We start from the raw sequence: 17,405 nt of genomic DNA, 5'->3' as shown, positions 1-17,405 counted from the left end.
CAACTCTATGGTATTTTTGCATGTCAACATCACAGCTTTAAAAAATAAGACAGGTGATCTTACTGTTCCTCCTACTATGACAAAATAAAAATGCCCTTATATATCTTACTGAACAGTGACTAAATGAGAATCAATTATCTCTGTGTGAGCCAAAGGGCTACTGTTTAGTATAAAGTTTTTGGAGAAGTCTGAACAACTGGGGGGTACTCTGATGTGTGTCAGCTATGATCTTTTGGCAAAATGCACTAATCCTGAAATCAGTAATTTCTGCATTGGAAGTATATTTGAAGCAGCTTCTATACTATTGCCAGATCCCAAACTAATTGTAGTGTCTGCATACTGTACCCCTGACAGCAATATTGATGTCTTCACGGAAGTACTAGGTAGAACAATCTCCCAATTGCAGAAATACACACAAAATAAAATCTTAATCTTTGGGGTTATTAACATTGACACTCGGGGACAACAACAAAGCACTTACACATACATAATGTCCTCAGGTCCCACAATATGTTTTGCGCAATAACAAGCCAACAAGGTATCTATCATGTCCGGACAATAACGTATGCAGAAAGAAATATGTACGAAATAGAGCTTTTTAATACCAAGTATCTATCAAATAATGAAGGGGATATGGTTAAAATTACTGACAAAAAATCCCACAGAGCAATGAGAACAACCCAAGTACATTAGAATTGTTAATGATTGTTATATCGTAACTGTGTATGACAGAATGTTCCAACTTCCTGTTTCACTTTGCAAATGTTGTTTAAGCTTTTGACAACTTTGTTAATCCTTTTTCCAATATCTTTAATAAGTGCTGTCCTAAAGAATTAAAATGATGCAAGGCAAAACCAAGCAAAATTAATTGTATAAGTTTACATCAATGGTTTACACCTGACCTCAAAAAATTGGGAGCATAGGTCATCAATCTTTAAAATATATCAAAGAACAGTGAAGAAGATAGACTTCAGTACCTTCAACTAAGGAAAAGGTACAGATTATAAATTAAACAACAGAAAGAAATAGGAAATGATAACTATATTTAGCAATCAGAAAACAAATGTAAGGTTCCTTGGAGAATCATCAAAGCACAATTGGGTAATACTAATAAAGCCACTTGTGACACTACCAGTATCACACCCAATGTTATGAACAACTTCTTTATTAATTCTGGCAGCAAAGGATACCCAGCTCAACAAAATGTCAACTTAAAATCAGGCATTAATAAACATTTAGAAAATACAAAGTTATTGATATCACACAACAAATCCGCAAAATCCTCATTCAAGTGGGCACAAGTTGCTGTTACTGATATTGCAGTAGTTATAGTAAAATTCATCAATTAGAAATCAGAAGACTTGTATGGTCTATCAAATTCTATTATTAAAAATATTGCAATCACTCTGTGTACTAATATATTGGATTTTTATGAGTTATTATTTTCCAGATTGTTTAAAGACAACAGTAGTTGTCTCTCTAGATAAAAAAGGGGACAAGTCATGTGTTGACAACTATCACCTATTTCTCTTGTACCAATACTTTCAAAAATAGTTGAACATTGCATGTACCAACAAATTTACAAACACTTCACATGCATGGAACACTGAAAAACACTCAGTATGGCTTCTAGGAAAAGTCGTCTACACTGAAAGCTGTTGAAAATGTTGTTTCAACAATACTCAGCACCTCTGAAGCAAAATCATCTGTTGATGCCCTACTGATTGACCTAAGCAACACATCTGATTGTGTGTCATCAGATTCTAATAGATAAACTGAGGTGCTATAGCGTTCAAGATATAGAACTCACACTTACAGAATCATATCTTGACAATAGTAAACAGAAGGTACACTTCATGGTGAGAGCTCTGGATTCTTATATTTTTCGAGAGGCATGCAAGGGAAAGCAGAAAGGTGGAAGGAGTATATAGAGGGTCTATACAAGAGCGATGTACTTGAGGACAATATTATGGAAATGGAAGAGGATGTAGATGAAGATGAAATGGGAGATATGATACTGCGTGAAGAGTTTGACAGAGCACTGAAAGACCTGAGTCGAAACAAGGCCCCCGGAGTAGACAATATTCCATTGGAACTACTGACGGCCTTGGGAGAGCCAGTCCTGACAAAACTCTACCATCTGGTGAGCAAGATGTATGAAACAGGCGAAATACCCCCAGACTTCAAGAAGAATATAATAATTCCAATCCCAAAGAAAGCAGGTGTTGACAGATGTGAAAATTACCGAACTATCAGTTTAATAAGTCACAGCTGCAAAATACTAACACGAATTCTTTACAGACGAATGGAAAAACTAGTAGAAGCCAACCTCGGGGAAGATCAGTTTGGATTCCGTAGAAACACTGGAACACGTGAGGCAATACTGACCTTACGACTTATCTTAGAAGAAAGATTAAGGAAAGGCAAACCTACGTTTCTAGCATTTGTAGACTTAGAGAAAGCTTTTGACAATGTTGACTGGAATACTCTCTTTCAAATTCTAAAGGTGGCAGGGTTAAAATACAGGGAGCGAAAGGCTATTTACAATTTGTACAGAAACCAGATGGCAGTTATAAGAGTCGAGGGACATGAAAGGGAAGCAGTGGTTGGGAAGGGAGTAAGACAGGGTTGTAGCCTCTCCCCGATGTTGTTCAATCTGTATATTGAGCAAGCAGTAAAGGAAACAAAAGAAAAATTCGGAGTAGGTATTAAAATTCATGGAGAAGAAATAAAAACTTTGAGGTTCGCCGATGACATTGTAATTCTGTCAGAGACAGCAAAGGACTTGGAAGAGCAGTTGAATGGAATGGACAGTGTCTTGAAAGGAGGATATAAGATGAACATCAACAAAAGCAAAACAAGGATAATGGAATGTAGTCGAATTAAGTCGGGTGATGCTGAGGGAATTAGATTAGGAAATGAGGCACTTAAAGTAGTAAAGGAGTTTTGCTATTTGGGGAGCAAAATAACTGATGATGGTCGAAGTAGAGAGGATATAAAATGTAGGCTGGCAATGGCAAGGAAAGCGTTTCTGAAGAAGAGAAATTTGTTAACATCCAGTATTGATTTAAGTGTCAGGAAGTCATTTCTGAAAGTATTCGTATGGAGTGTAGCCATGTATGGAAGTGAAACATGGACGATAAATAGTTTGGACAAGAAGAGAATAGAAGCTTTCGAAATGTGGTGCTACAGAAGAATGCTGAAGATTAGATGGGTAGATCACATAACTAATGAGGAAGTATTGAATAGGATTGGGGAGAAGAGAAGTTTGTGGCACAACTTGTCCAGAAGAAGGGATCGGTTGGTAGGACATGTTCTGAGGCATCAAGGGATCACCAATTTAGTATTGGAGGGCAGCGTGGAGGGTAAAAATCGTAGAGGGAGACCAAGAGATGAATACACTAAGCAGATTCAGAAGGATGTAGGTTGCAGTAGGTACTGGGAGATGAAAAAGCTTGCACAGGATAGAGTAGCATGGAGAGCTGCATCAAACCAGTCTCAGGACTGAAGACCACAACAACAACAACAACATGCCTCAAGGTTCCGTAGCGGGACCCTTATTGTTTATAATTTATAGTAATGACCTACCTAGTACCATGCCATGTAGATCAGTTCTGTACGTTGATGATACCACTTTCGTTACAACTGGAAATGACACAGAGTATCTAAAGGGACAAACCAAAGCCAACCTAAGAATTTCTAGTAACAAGTTTAAAGACTATGAATTAACTGGAAATCAAAATAAAACCAAATATGTAATTTTCTAATTTGTGAAATATCAACAATATCAGTGTGTCACTTCAATTTGGATTCCAAATTAACTCTGAACTCCCACACAGATTCTATATGCACTAAATTCTCAAGAGTCATCTATCTATTACACAAACCTAGAGCATCTGCGAGTGAAAAAAATGATGCTCAGTGCTTATTACACATTTTTTCATAGACACACAATGTACTGCATACAGCTTTGGGGCAGTTCCACTGGGGCACAATGAGTTTTCATGTGGAAGAAAAATTTTATCACATGTTTAGCTGGTATATTCAAAAAGAATGTATCTTGTAAGTAACTTTTCAATAAGCTGAGTGTCATGACAGTCCCATCATTACTTATACTCAATTACCTAGTCTACACAAAAGAAACCCAAGAGAACTACAGATTAATGCAATTATTTCATTGTCACAATATATGTCACAAGGAAAAGACTGACTAACCCCTTAAAAGATTACACAAGACTGACAACAGCTATACACACCTTGGAGTAAAACTGTTCAGTGCACTGCCGTCAGAAATACACATTACCTAATTAAAAACCTTTAGAAACATTCTACAAAATTGTCTTAAAAGAAAGCTTTCAATGCTATAGATGAATTTTTTGATTGTGCAATGGAAAATCTCAAATTTAAACTTATACTCATTGTGCGTTAGGATGAAAATTTACATGATTTAACTGTTTCCTTTATTATTACCTGTACCATTATGTATTATTCAATTTGTATGAACTATTAAAATCAATAGCCCGAAAAATGCTTGAAGATGAAATAAATGAATTAAATAAAAGGATGATCAAGTTTAGTCCAGCACATTTCTTCAAGTTTTGAGATCATCAGAATTGCAGTATGGGCCTGGAGTTGTTTTGGAGATGCACCCTTCATCATGTTAACCAGCTCACAGCAGTAAGCAGCATTGATTGCCCATTGCTCATGCAAAAAAAATCAATGAGCACAGTGTCTCATGGCCAAAGAAAATTGTTGAAAAAACCTTGCAACCTACAGTCGAGTGCTGACTTTCACTGGAGATATCTCCTCTTTCCTCTGTCACTCCATACTGGCTTGTTTCAACTTGGAAGTGTAGTGGTGGACCCTAGTTTCATTGTAGATGGTGATCAGGCTCAAAAATGCATCACCTTCTTTCACAAACCTTGCTGTAAGCCTCTGAGAGACCTTTAAATGTCTCCACTTCTAATCCACAGTAAAAACACTAGGGACCCACCTCACAGGTACTTTATGGAACTTGATATCATCTGTGTTGATTGCTTGAGAGCTCCCATAACTTACCCCAACCTGTTCTGCAATTTTGTCAACACTAGCCTATTGATCATCTTCAAGAATGTCTTCGTGCAAATCTTTCTGTCTGCAATGCCGGTCCAAGGATGGTGATTCCATCCTGATTTTCACTCATTCTCATTCTTCTAGGCAAACACATGGTCCTTGACAACGCTAGGTCCCTGAATTGCGCAGTCAACCTCAGACATGGTGAGCACCACTGACAAGCACTAACTGACTGGCCAGCTCTCCCTCTCCTAAGGACCCGTCCCAAACATACTACAAACACAGGGCCAGTTCTAACTGTAAACATGCAGGAACAAAAATCCTGTGTGTACTTGATTTAAACTTGTTTGAAACTGATTTGCCAGGTAATAATCAACAAATCAATATATAAAACCATTCTCCGAAACAAAAAAATTCTACAATGAATTTTATTTACGATTAAGTCATTGTCATCTTTACCTTCATCACAGCCTGGTTGTTTAGTGACCACACAGTTAATCCTCATTGCTGTTATTGTGGCATATTTCTTCATGCTGCTTGACAATGTGTAGTGTGGTATCATGTGAAGCACTGTATCAATGATTTTTCTTTCAGTGTCAAAATTTGGACTCAGTGACATGAGATACACTACAGCACATCCTATTAGACCTGAAATATATTATAAAATTATAAATTAGTGTGTCAAAAAAGATACAAGCGCGACACAAAATTACATTATATATACCTATGAAGTTATGTTCACAGTGTACCTACCCACAATAAGATTGGTAGTCACTATCAGGTTAAATGCACTAGACACTGTTCCTCGCAGATAACTACAAACATATGTGAATGGAATTGCAGAGAATCCATATAATATCAATAACATGACAAAAACACCTGAAAAATTTACAAAAGAATTAGAACTCAATTGTTACAGCTTCAGCTTAGATCCAAAAAATATATAAATTTTGACAAATAGAAAATAAAAATAAAATTTAATTCATTAAATTTGCTTTAAACAACTGCTCAACAGAACAAATTAATACACTTGTTGTCTTCTTTGATGTATGACCCCTTTTTCTGCAGTAACAGCAATAGAGGTTATTTATAGGTTCAATAATGTCTCTTTCGACTGTAATAACAGTATTTCAAGACCAAGTGCATTTTGCTATGTTTTAAGGCATCTTCGGTGGTCACTGCAGCTTATAATCAATGACTTTACACACAGACAATACAATGGATATGCACTGTGACTATTCATGCACATGCAGCATATATATTTTTTATGAATTCTTGCATGTATCTTAACAAACAGCAGAGATCAAAATGCAAAAACTTGGAATAATACCTATTGCTGCAAGTGCACAAATGGTCACAATAAGTAACGATTGTTTCATCAATGAGGGAAGCCACCAATCATCACAAGTCACAGTGACCACTGAAGATACTCCAAAATAAATTTAACATGTTTGGTCTTAATAACACTTTTATTACAGTCACAAAAGACTGCATTAGCCTATATATATCATACCCTGCAGAACAAATTAAATAATTGTCAGAATGGTCAGTTGTAATATATCCTTGTGCTGGAACAGTTTTTGTTACATCTGACACAGAAGCAATTAGCAAGTATGTGGAAATTATACAATAGCTGGTGATCATTAAAGAATATCATAACAGTAATTTTGAAATTAACAAGTGAAAGTCCATAGTAAAGTAACAGGAAAAAATAAAATACAAACATTAGGGTGAGTAGTACTTTCTGTTTGTTTTAAAAAGACAACATACAAACTCAAAAAAATATTGGGTGAATGGGAGACATGCTACCAAGAACACTCCAAAATTTCAATGAAAAACCACTGAAGGAAAAGCAAATACCATAAATGACCATGGAGACAACCGTCATGATAACAAAGACCTGCTTAATAAACACACATGGCAATAAATTAATCTTTACCTTTCAGAATTCGTGATTCTTTTTGCAGTACCAAATCACAAGTTTCAAGAAAGAAAACGTTGAAAGATATGTAGATCATGATCCGTAAGAAAGCCCATGCAAGGTCTACATAAGCAGATTAAAGTAACAACAGAGTGTGGAAACGACAAGTAAAACTAAGATTACAAAACTAGGACAATAAGAGAATTTGGCTCTTGCTTCATATTAATTATCTACCATTTTATTTGAATCAGGAGGTAGAATTTAGTCCTGTTTGCATATGATCATGCATTGTTGTGAAACTGAATGAAGAAGCAGCACCAGATAAAATAGTACATGAGGTTTTCATGAAAGTTACTGACTAGTTTTGCACAAATGGGTTAGAATTATACTTTGTAAAAACACAGCTAATCCAGTTTTGTAATGTTAAAAGTATCTGATTATGTATTGTCCAAGTATACCATCAAGAAATAATAAACAGTGCAGAAAGTATGTTATAAGATATTAGGTATGCATTTTGAAGTGTGTGCCACACAAGTAGAAACACACAAAAGAAAAATAATTATAGTCACAATATACAGGGCTCCAACTGGTAATTTCCAGCTATTCACTAAACAGCTTGATGCAGTATTAAATTTCTTAACTTCTAAAAATAATGAACTCATACTAAGTGGAGATTTTTATTTAAATTTTCTGGAGGATAGTCACTCATGATCCATACTATAGTCTCTTAACACTTCTTGTAATCTCATTCCCTTAGTACAGTTTCCAACCAGTGTTATGGGCACCAGCACTCACTACTACCGATAACATTTTCATAGATATTACCACACTAGCAAATCATAGTATAAATCCAATATTTAATGGCCTTTCAGATCATGATACCCAGTTGATTACATTTAATATAGTGGGGTCCGATTCAACTAACAACAGGAAGTGGGAAACTATATGAATAATTAATGAAACAGGAATTGAAGGTACAAAAAGCTGTTTGAGGAATACAGACTGGATAGATGTATACAATTCACCGGGATAAATGAAAAATATAACTGTTCCTCTAATATAGTCGTAGGTCACATTGAAAACTGCTGCCCTAAGAAAGTAATCAAAGGAAATGGATTAAATGTTTCAAAACCTTGGATTACAAATGAAATAAAAGTATCTTGCAAAACAAAAAGAAGACTGCACTTAATGTCAAGGGAAAATGATGACTACAGAGCTAAATCACATTACAAATTATATTGTAAAATTCTAAACAAAGTAATCAGAATCTCAAAATGTATTTATTTTCAAGAAAAAATAAATGCCTCTAATAACAAGTTAAAAACTATATGGAACATAGTAAAAAGTGAAACAGGAAAAACCAATCAGGCAAATGAGGAAATTATGTTAAATGTAAATAATGAGTTGATTAGAGATATTTCCAAAATTAAAGACACTTTCAACAACTTTTTCCTTTCAGTAGCAGACAACTTATGTTTGCATAGTTTCTCAGCAGACACCTTAAAATATTTAAAAAATGCATTTCCGCAGAAGTTTGACAAAATTCAACTATATCGTACCTCAGTGAAAGAGATTTCTAATATTTTTAGCTCTCTTAAAAATAAATGTTCCAGTGGTTATGATGAAATCAGCACTACCATAATTAAATGTTGGTCCTCAGAACTTTGTGACATACTGAGTTACTTATGTAATGAATCCCTCCACAGTGTTACTTTTCCAGAGAGGCTTAAATATGCTATTGTCAAACCATTACACAAAAAAGGAGACAAATCATCGGTGGAAAACTTCCGCTCCATTTCATTATTTGCAATATTTTCAAAAGTGTTTGAAAGGGTTGTGTACAATAGACTTTATAAACACTTATTACAGAAAAATGTTCTCATTCGCAATCAGTTTGGATTTCAAAAAGGATTGTTAACTGATCAAGCTATAACCACTTTTACAGATGATATATTACAATCCATAAATCAAAAGTTATTACCACTTGGAATATTGTGTGATCTGGCTAAAGCTTTTGAGTGTGTAATCATGATATCCATTTACAGAACTTAAAATATTATAGGATAACAGGATTTGCAGGCTCGTGGTTCTCATCCTATCTTTTTAATAGGAAACAGTGAATGTCTGTATCAGGCTTACCACACAACAATAGTCATTCAAACTATGAAATCATCAGACAAGAGTTGCCCCAGGACTCTATTTTAGATCCCTTGTTGTTCCTATTATATATTTATGACCTTACATATGCAGTGTCACAAAATGCACATTTTGTCTTATTTGCAGATGTTACAAGTATTGGTATAAAAAACAGTACCCATGATCTCACTGAGCCATCAGCTAATGAAATATTTCTAAGTATCAATGGGTGGTTCACAGCAAATGGATTGTCACTGAACTTTGACAAGACCCAGAACATACAGTCTAGTACCGCACAAAGAATACCTGATCCTATGACTATAATGTATTTAAACAATGAAATTAAAGCTGCAGACAGCTTCAAAATTTTAGCGTTATAAACTGGCCACAACCTAAATTGGAAAACTCACACTCTAGACTTAATGAAACACCCTAGTTCAGCTACATTTGCCGTAAGCATGATAGCAGAAGTAGGTGATTTAAAAATGAAGAAGTTAGTTTATTCGCCCTACTTCCATTCACTAATGAGTTATGGAATTATCTTCTGAGGAATCTCCTTTCACAAAGAGAATATTTTCAAAATTCAGAAATGAGTCATTAGAATTATATCTGGTGTCAGTCCTAGATCATCATGCAGAGACCTCTTTAAGAAACTGGCTATTCTGATATTACTTCTTGTACATATACCCACTGATGTCCTTTGTCATTTCCAACATGTCTCTTTTTACACAAAATAGCGCAAACCATGATTATAATACCAGAATTAAAAACAATCTGAATAAGGACTATAAAAGCTTAACATTACTCCAAAAAGGAGCCAAATGCATAGGTACTCATATATTTAATAATATACCAGAGCATACCAAAGGTCTTGTAAGTGCTAAAGACTGGTTTCAGAGTGAATTAAAAAAAAAGAAAACAACCTTTGACTCTTCCCACATCCCAGAGACTCCTCTCCAAGGGATCCATGGAAAATGATAAATGTAATGTAATATTGATGAAAACTTAAACTGGAAAAGTCATAAAGTACACTTGCTACAACATTTAGGTTCATATACTTACGCCATTAAAATAATTGCCAGCTATGGGTATATAGAAGTCAGTAAGTTAACATGTTACGCATATTTTCATTCATTCACTGATGTCTTATGCGATAATATTCTGCAGTATAACCATATTACGAAAAGGATAGTTGCTTCTTACCATACAGCGGAGATGCTGAGTCACAGATAGGCTCAATGAAAAGACTGTCATGAAATAAGCTTTCGGCCAACCAGGCCATTGTCAAAAATAGATCGCACACGGGCGCGGGCGTGCGCGCGTGCTCGGCAAAGAGCTTGGCAATCGCGTTTGCGCCGGTAGATAACACGCCATTTATGGTAACACTGGGAACACCTATTGGGGTCTGGTACCTGAAAAGATGTTTGATCTTTGCCCAACTTTGGAAGGTGACGTATGGCACCCAATGATTGAGACGTATCTCTCCCAACACGCCTGCTTCAGTCATTTGATAAGTTGGCGAATGTGGGCATGGAGCCATTTAAAGGCTATGAGGTGCTCCAGAGAAGAGTGCCACTTATGCCGCTGAAGAGCTTGCCGACGCTCCTTAATTGCTTCAGCGACTTCCAGCGACCACCAAGGAACTGCCTTACGCCAGGGACGCCCTAAAGAGCGAGGGATCACGTTTTCTGCCGCGGAAACAATTGTGGTAGTCACCTGCTCAACCGTGACATCGATGTTACCGTGAGTGGGAGATTCAAAGGCAATAGCAGAGGTGGAAGTTTCCCTGTCTACCTTGTTTAAAGCCCATCTGGGCAGGCTACCGCGGGCCTGATGCTGGGGCAGGGACAGAAAGATGGAGAAGTGGTCACTACCACACAGGTCATCATGTGCTGTCCAGTGGATAGATATGAGAAGTCCTGTGCTGCAAATTGATAAATCAATGGCCAAGTAACTACCATGAGCCACACTGAAATGTATGGTGGTCCCAGTATTTAAGAGGCAGAGGTCAAACTGAGACAGTAAAGTTTTGATATCTCTGCCTCAGCCAATAAGCATGGTGCCACCACATAAGGGGTTATGGGCAAATAGGAAAGGTTTAGGGAGTGCAGCTAATACATTAAGGGGTACTGCACCATCTGGAGGAAGATATACATTGCAGACAGTTATTTCCTGCGTCATCGTTATTCTGACAGCTACAGCTTCAAGAGCGGTTTGAAGGGGCCTAGTGTCACTACAGACTGAGTTTAGGACATAAACGCGAACTCCACCTGACACTCAATTATAGTCGCTACGGTTCCTGTAAGTGGCTCGAAACAGCATATCCAGACACTACGGGATGATGATGGCATTGAAACAGAGGATGACACGCGTAAAGCTGAAATACTAAACACCTTTTTCCAAAGCTGTTTCACAGAGGAAGACCGCACTGCAGTTCCTTCTCTAAATCCTCGCACAAACGAAAAAATGGCTGACATCGAAATAAGTGTCCAAGGAATAGAAAAGCAACTGGAATCACTCAATAGAGGAAAGTCCACTGGACCTGACGGGATACCAATTCGATTCTACACAGAGTACGAGAAAGAACTTGCCCCCCTTCTAACAGCCGTGTACCGCAAGTCTCTAGAGGAACGGAGGGTTCCAAATGATTGGAAAAGAGCACAGGTAGTCCCAGTCTTCAAGAAGGGTCGTCGAGCAGATGCGCTAAACTATAGACCTATATCTCTGACGTCGATCTCTTGTAGAATTTTAGAACATGTTTTTTGCTCGAATATCATGTCGTTTTTGGAAACCCAGAATCTACTATGTAGGAATCAACATGGATTCCGGAAATAGCGATCATGTGAGACCCAACTCGCTTTATTTGTTCATGAGACCCAGAAAATATTAGATACAGGCTCCCAGGTAGATGCTATTTTTCTTGACTTCCGGAAGGCGTTCGATACAGTTCCGCACCGTCGCCTGATAAACAAAGTAGAGCCTACGGAATATCAGACCAGCTGTGTGGCTGGATTGAAGAGTTTTTGGCAAACAGAACACAGCATGTTGTTATCAATGGACAGATGTCTACAGACGTTAAAGTAACCTATGGCGTGCCACAGGGGAGTGTTATGGGACCATTGCTTTTCACAATATATATAAATGACCTAGTAGATAGTGTTGGAAGTTCCATGCGGCTTTTCGCGGCTGATGCTGTAGTATACAGAGAAGTTGCAGCATTAGAAAATTGTAGCGAAATGCAGGAAGATCTGCAGCGGATAGGCACTTGGTGCAGGGAGTGGCAACTGACCCTTAACATAGACAAATGTAATGTATTGCGAATACATAGAAAGAAGGATCCTTTATTGTATGATTATATGATAGCGGAACAAACACTGGTAGCAGTTACTTCTGTAAAATATCTGGGAGTATGCGTGCGGAACGATTTGAAGTGGAATGATCATATAAAATTAATTGTTGGTAAGGCAGGTACCAGGTTGAGATTCATTGGGAGAGTGCTTAGAAAATGTAGTCCATCAACAAAGGAGGTGGCTTACAAAACACTCGTTCGACCTATACTTGAGTATTGCTCATCAGTGTGGGATCCGTACCAGATCGGTCTGACGGAGGAGATAGAGAAGATCCAAAGAAGAGCGGCGCGTTTCGTCACAGGGTTATTTGGTAACCGTGATAGCGTTACGGAGATGTTTAATAAACTCAAGTGGCAGACTCTGCAAGAGAGGCGCTCTGCATCGCGGTGTAGCTTGCTCGCCAGGTTTCGAGAGGGTGCGTTTCTGGATGAGGTATCGAATATATTGCTTCCCCCTACTTATACCTCCCGAGGAGATCACGAATGTAAAATTAGAGAGATTAGAGTGCGCACGGAGGCTTTCAGACAGTCGTTCTTCCCGCGAACCATACGCGACTGGAACAGGAAAGGGAGGTAATGACAGTGGCACGTAAAGTGCCCTCCGCCACACACCGTTGGGTGGCTTGCGGAGTATAAATGTAGATGTAGATGTAGATCCCTTATATCCATGGGGGCAGGCATCTGCATTGCCGGGAACCAGGTTTTCTAGAGGGTAATGCAGATAGCAGGTGTAAAGCTTAACAGTTGCCGCAGCTCAGCCAGAGGGTGGAAAAAATTGCTGCAATTCCACTGGAGGATGACGTCACCATGAGACTGGGAAGGCATGGAACATTTAACGAGGCAGTTTACACCTCAGAGTCACCTGCTGCCACTGACTTTTTGCTGAGCAGTCTATACCCATCGTGTCTGGGGGTCTGGCGAGATCTAGGTCCTCAGTGGACACCAGTATCTCCACCCCATCTTCAGACGCAGAACTTGTAGGTAGCAGTGGTGTGGGTTCAAGAATTTCCTTGGTTTTAGGGGTCTTCTTTTTGGATTTCTCTAACTGCTCCTTGGGTTTCCCTGGCTGGGAGGACTTTACTGGCCCAGTCTCCAGGGCTGAGGATGAGTGTGAAGCCCTATGACCAGCTGCTTTTGAGCTCTTCAGACAATGGCGGGTGTCATCTTTCCCACAAGCAGAAACCTGGGAAGGGAGTGACCCAAGGGATCCCTTCCTAGCGAGAGAAGCCGAAGAAGACTGACGCTTCTCTGGCTTAGATGTGGGGACAGATGTCCCCAATGGTTGGTTTGGGGGGGGGGGGGGGGGGAGGGGGGGGTGTTGATCCTGAAGTAGGTGACTGGGGTTGGCAGAGCTGATGGTACCAGATCTGTTGTAGCGGCAGCGTATGATGATGTCATACATACAGGATGCAGGCGTTCAAATTTTCTCTTAGCCTCAGTGTAAGTCAGTCGGTCCAGGGTCTTGTACTCCATGATTCTCCTTTCTTTCTGGAGAATCCTGCAGTCTGGTGAGCAAGGCGAATGGTGCTCTTCATAGTTGACACAAATGGAAGGCGGGGCACATCCAGTATTGGGACATGATGGGCATCCAATTCCCGACATGTGATGCTGGAAGTACAATGGGAAGACATATTGCAGAACTTCAGCACTTAAAGCACCGCATCGGGGGAGCGATATAGGGCTTTACATCACAGCGGTAGACCATCACCTTGGCCTTCTTAGGCAATGTATCACCCTCGAAGGGCAAGATGAAGGCACCGGTGGCAACCTGATTATCCCCCGGACCCCGATGTACCTGTCAGACAAAATGCACACCTCGCCGCTCTAAATTGGCATGCAGCTCATCGTCAGACTGCAAAAGAAGGTCCCTATGAAATATGATACCCTGGACCACATTTAAGCTCTCATGGGGCGTGATGGTTACAGGCACATTCCCCAGCTTGTTACAAGTGATCAACATCCGTGAATGGGCAGAGGATTCTATTTTGATCAAGACTGACCCAAATCTCATTTTGGACAAGCCCTCCACCTCCCCAAACTTGTCCTCTAAATGTTAAAAAAAAAGCAAAGGGTTCATCGTCATGAAAGATTCCCCATCAGCCCTCGAACATACAAGGTATCGGGGCAAGTAAGATCTGCTGCCATGCTTAGCCTCACATTCCTCCCATGGTGCGGCCAGGCAGGGGTACGATTTGGAGTCGTACTTATGTGCATTGAATTGAGCTCATGAATGCTTAGAGACTACTGGAGTTTCACCAACAGCAAGAGATGATGGACTATGCTTCATTGCTTGTCATCAGCCCTGATGCCACCCACTCCGACCAAGGGTCCTCCCCACAGGCGCCACCTAGCCACAGCAAAGGCCACCTGGCAGGATGGCCATTGCCGGGAGTCCCAATGTCCCAGGGGGATGGGCATCTACCCCTTGGCATATGTGGGGAGTTAACGGTGCAGACATCAGTAGAGCGATCCCTGTGTGGTCAGGGGGCTACAACCAACAGGGTACATGACGGCCCCACCGCAACAGACTGGCTACCATGCTGGATATCAGATGCAAAGAAGTTCATGGTCATCGTCGACGCAGAAAGCAACACTGCATAGCACATGGTGAGAAACGCATCCAGGAAGTGTCTTCGGCCAAAAGATGGAGAATGAGAGAGGCTGAAAAGCGATGACGAGAAAGTGGGCTAAGGATTTCAATGCACGATGGACACAATGCACCATGTAAGGTGCCCTTCCCCAATTGGCTCACTCTTCTGGAAAATTTTGAAGACTGGAGGTCAAACGCTACAGGGGACCATCACATAAACATCAAAATGTGTGAAACTCCTTTTAGTCGCCTCTTACAACAAGCAGCAATACACCAGGCCTATTCTTACCCCCAAACCCACTGGGGGGGAGGGGGGGGGGGGGAGGCAAAGTCTGGGTGTGTTAGTGGAATAGAAGGCTTTGTCATACTGGAATTGGAACAAGGAAGGGGCTAGATGGGTGAAGACAATGACTAACGAAGGTTGAGACCAGAAGGATTACTGGGATGTAGGATATATTGCAGGCAGAATTCCCACCAAAGCAGTTCAGAAAAGCTGCTGTTGGTGGGAAGGATCCATATGGCACAGGCTGTGAAGCAGTCACTGAAATGAAGAATGTTAGATTGGGCGGCGTGCTCAGCAACAGGATGTTCCAGTCGTTTCTTTGTCACGGTTTATTGGTTGCCATTCATGCAAACAGAGAGCTTGTTTGTTGCCATGCCCGCGTGGAATACAGCACAGTGGTTGCAGCTTAGCTTGTAGATCACATGACTGGTTTCACAGGTAGCCCTGCCTTTGATGCGATAGGTGATGTTTGTGACCAGAGTGGAGAAGGTGCTGGTGGGAGGATGTATGGGACAGGTCTTGCATCTAGCTGTATTAAAGGGGTATGAGCCATGAGGCATGGTGTTGGGAGCAGGAGTTGTGTAGGGATGGATGGATACCGTGTAGGTTTGGTGGATCATGAAATACCACTGTGGAGGGTGGGGGGAAGGGAGGTTGAAAGGATAGTGGATTGGACATTTCTCATTTCGGGGCACAACAAGAGGAAGTCAAAACCCTGGTGGAGAATTCAGTCTGCTCCAGTCCTGGATGGTATTGCGTTATGAGGGTAATGCTCCTCTGTGGCTTGACAGCTGGACTTTGGGAAGTGGTGGATGGCTGAAAAGATAAGGCACAGAAGGTCTGTTTTTGTACAAAGTTGGGAGGGCAATTACAGTCTGTAAAGGTCTCAGTAACTGCTCACTTTGGCAAAAAATATTCTTGCCACGAAAGAATGTAATTAGAACCATATGTGGGGTTCATACACATACATCTTGCAATTATTGCTTTAAACTATCGGAATATTAACCACAGCCTCACATTACATTTATTCATTTACAAAATTTATTATCAACACTCCATCCAAGTTTGAGACTAACGGACATACTCACCAGTACAACACTAGATAGAAAAATGATTTGAGTTATCCTTTAATGAACCTAATTTATCATGGAATGGGGTGAAATATGCAACTATAAAACTCTGTGACAACTTACCCATGGAAATAAAATAGACAGACAGCAGAAGTGTTTTCATATTATACAAAGGTTGTTTCTCCTAACAACTCTTACTATACCATACCACATCAAATCGTTTATCATGAATATGGTCTGCAAAACAAGTACCTTCACTGCCCATTATAAAAGCAAAACATCCACAAGACATGGCCAGATGTCAGTGTATTTGCGTACATGTATACACCATCGGCAGGTATAAAAATGATTACAGCTGCAATTCTCTGTAAGGAGTAGAATAATGGCCATCAGAGTGCATTACTGTTGTTACAAGGCCTGATAGGGAATAAAGGGGCACAAAAAGCATCAGCTGAGTGATCACTGTGAAGGATTGGGTTGTTTTGGGGAAGGAGACCAGACAGCGAGGTCATCGGTCTCATCGGATTAGGGAAGGACGGGGAAGGAAGTCGGCCGTGCCCTTTGAAAGGAACCATCCCGGCATTTGCCTGGAGCGATTTAGGGAAATCACGGAAAACCTAAATCAGGATGGCCGGACGCGGGATTGAACCGTCATCCTCCAGAATGCGAGTCCAGTGTCTAACCACTGCGACACCTCGCTCGGTCTCACTGTGAAGGAGGCAGACGTGCTACATACTCATGTGTGACAGCGTTGTCAGCATCTGACACGGTTTGAATGGAGCCTCACTGTTGGTTTCCATTTGGATGGATCGTCAAATCTCACAGTACCTAGATTTGTGGGCCATTTGAATGTCACAGTTGTCAGATGTTGGACTGCACTGGAATGTGAGGGCGAGCAGTCGTCGTCGTCAAAATTGGTCAACCACTTTTGACCCCCACAAAAGATGATGTAACAAGCACACTGTAAACACTTCACAGCTGCACCTGTCAGCTGACAACAAGTA

At 40.2% G+C, this 17,405-nt stretch overlaps 1 protein-coding gene across 1 annotated transcript in view; it reads right to left on the bottom strand.

Moving 5' to 3' along the window:
- The window catches only part of LOC126475260 (phospholipid-transporting ATPase ABCA1-like), a 407,094-nt gene that overhangs the window by 70,657 nt on the left and 319,032 nt on the right, over positions 1–17,405 (bottom strand). Inside the window, exons 19-20 of the mRNA XM_050102975.1 lie at positions 5,806–5,931; positions 5,512–5,700 (exon numbers count right to left, since the gene is read on the bottom strand). Of these exons, the coding sequence (XP_049958932.1) occupies positions 5,512–5,700; positions 5,806–5,931 (315 nt within the window). The remainder of the gene's footprint in view (positions 1–5,511; positions 5,701–5,805; positions 5,932–17,405) is intronic.

The sequence above is a fragment of the Schistocerca serialis genome, chromosome 4 (assembly GCF_023864345.2).
Source record: "Schistocerca serialis cubense isolate TAMUIC-IGC-003099 chromosome 4, iqSchSeri2.2, whole genome shotgun sequence".
NCBI lineage: Eukaryota > Metazoa > Arthropoda > Insecta > Orthoptera > Acrididae > Schistocerca > Schistocerca serialis.
The sequence above is the reverse complement of the archived record's forward strand: the minus strand, read 5'-3'. Positions and strand labels throughout refer to the sequence as shown.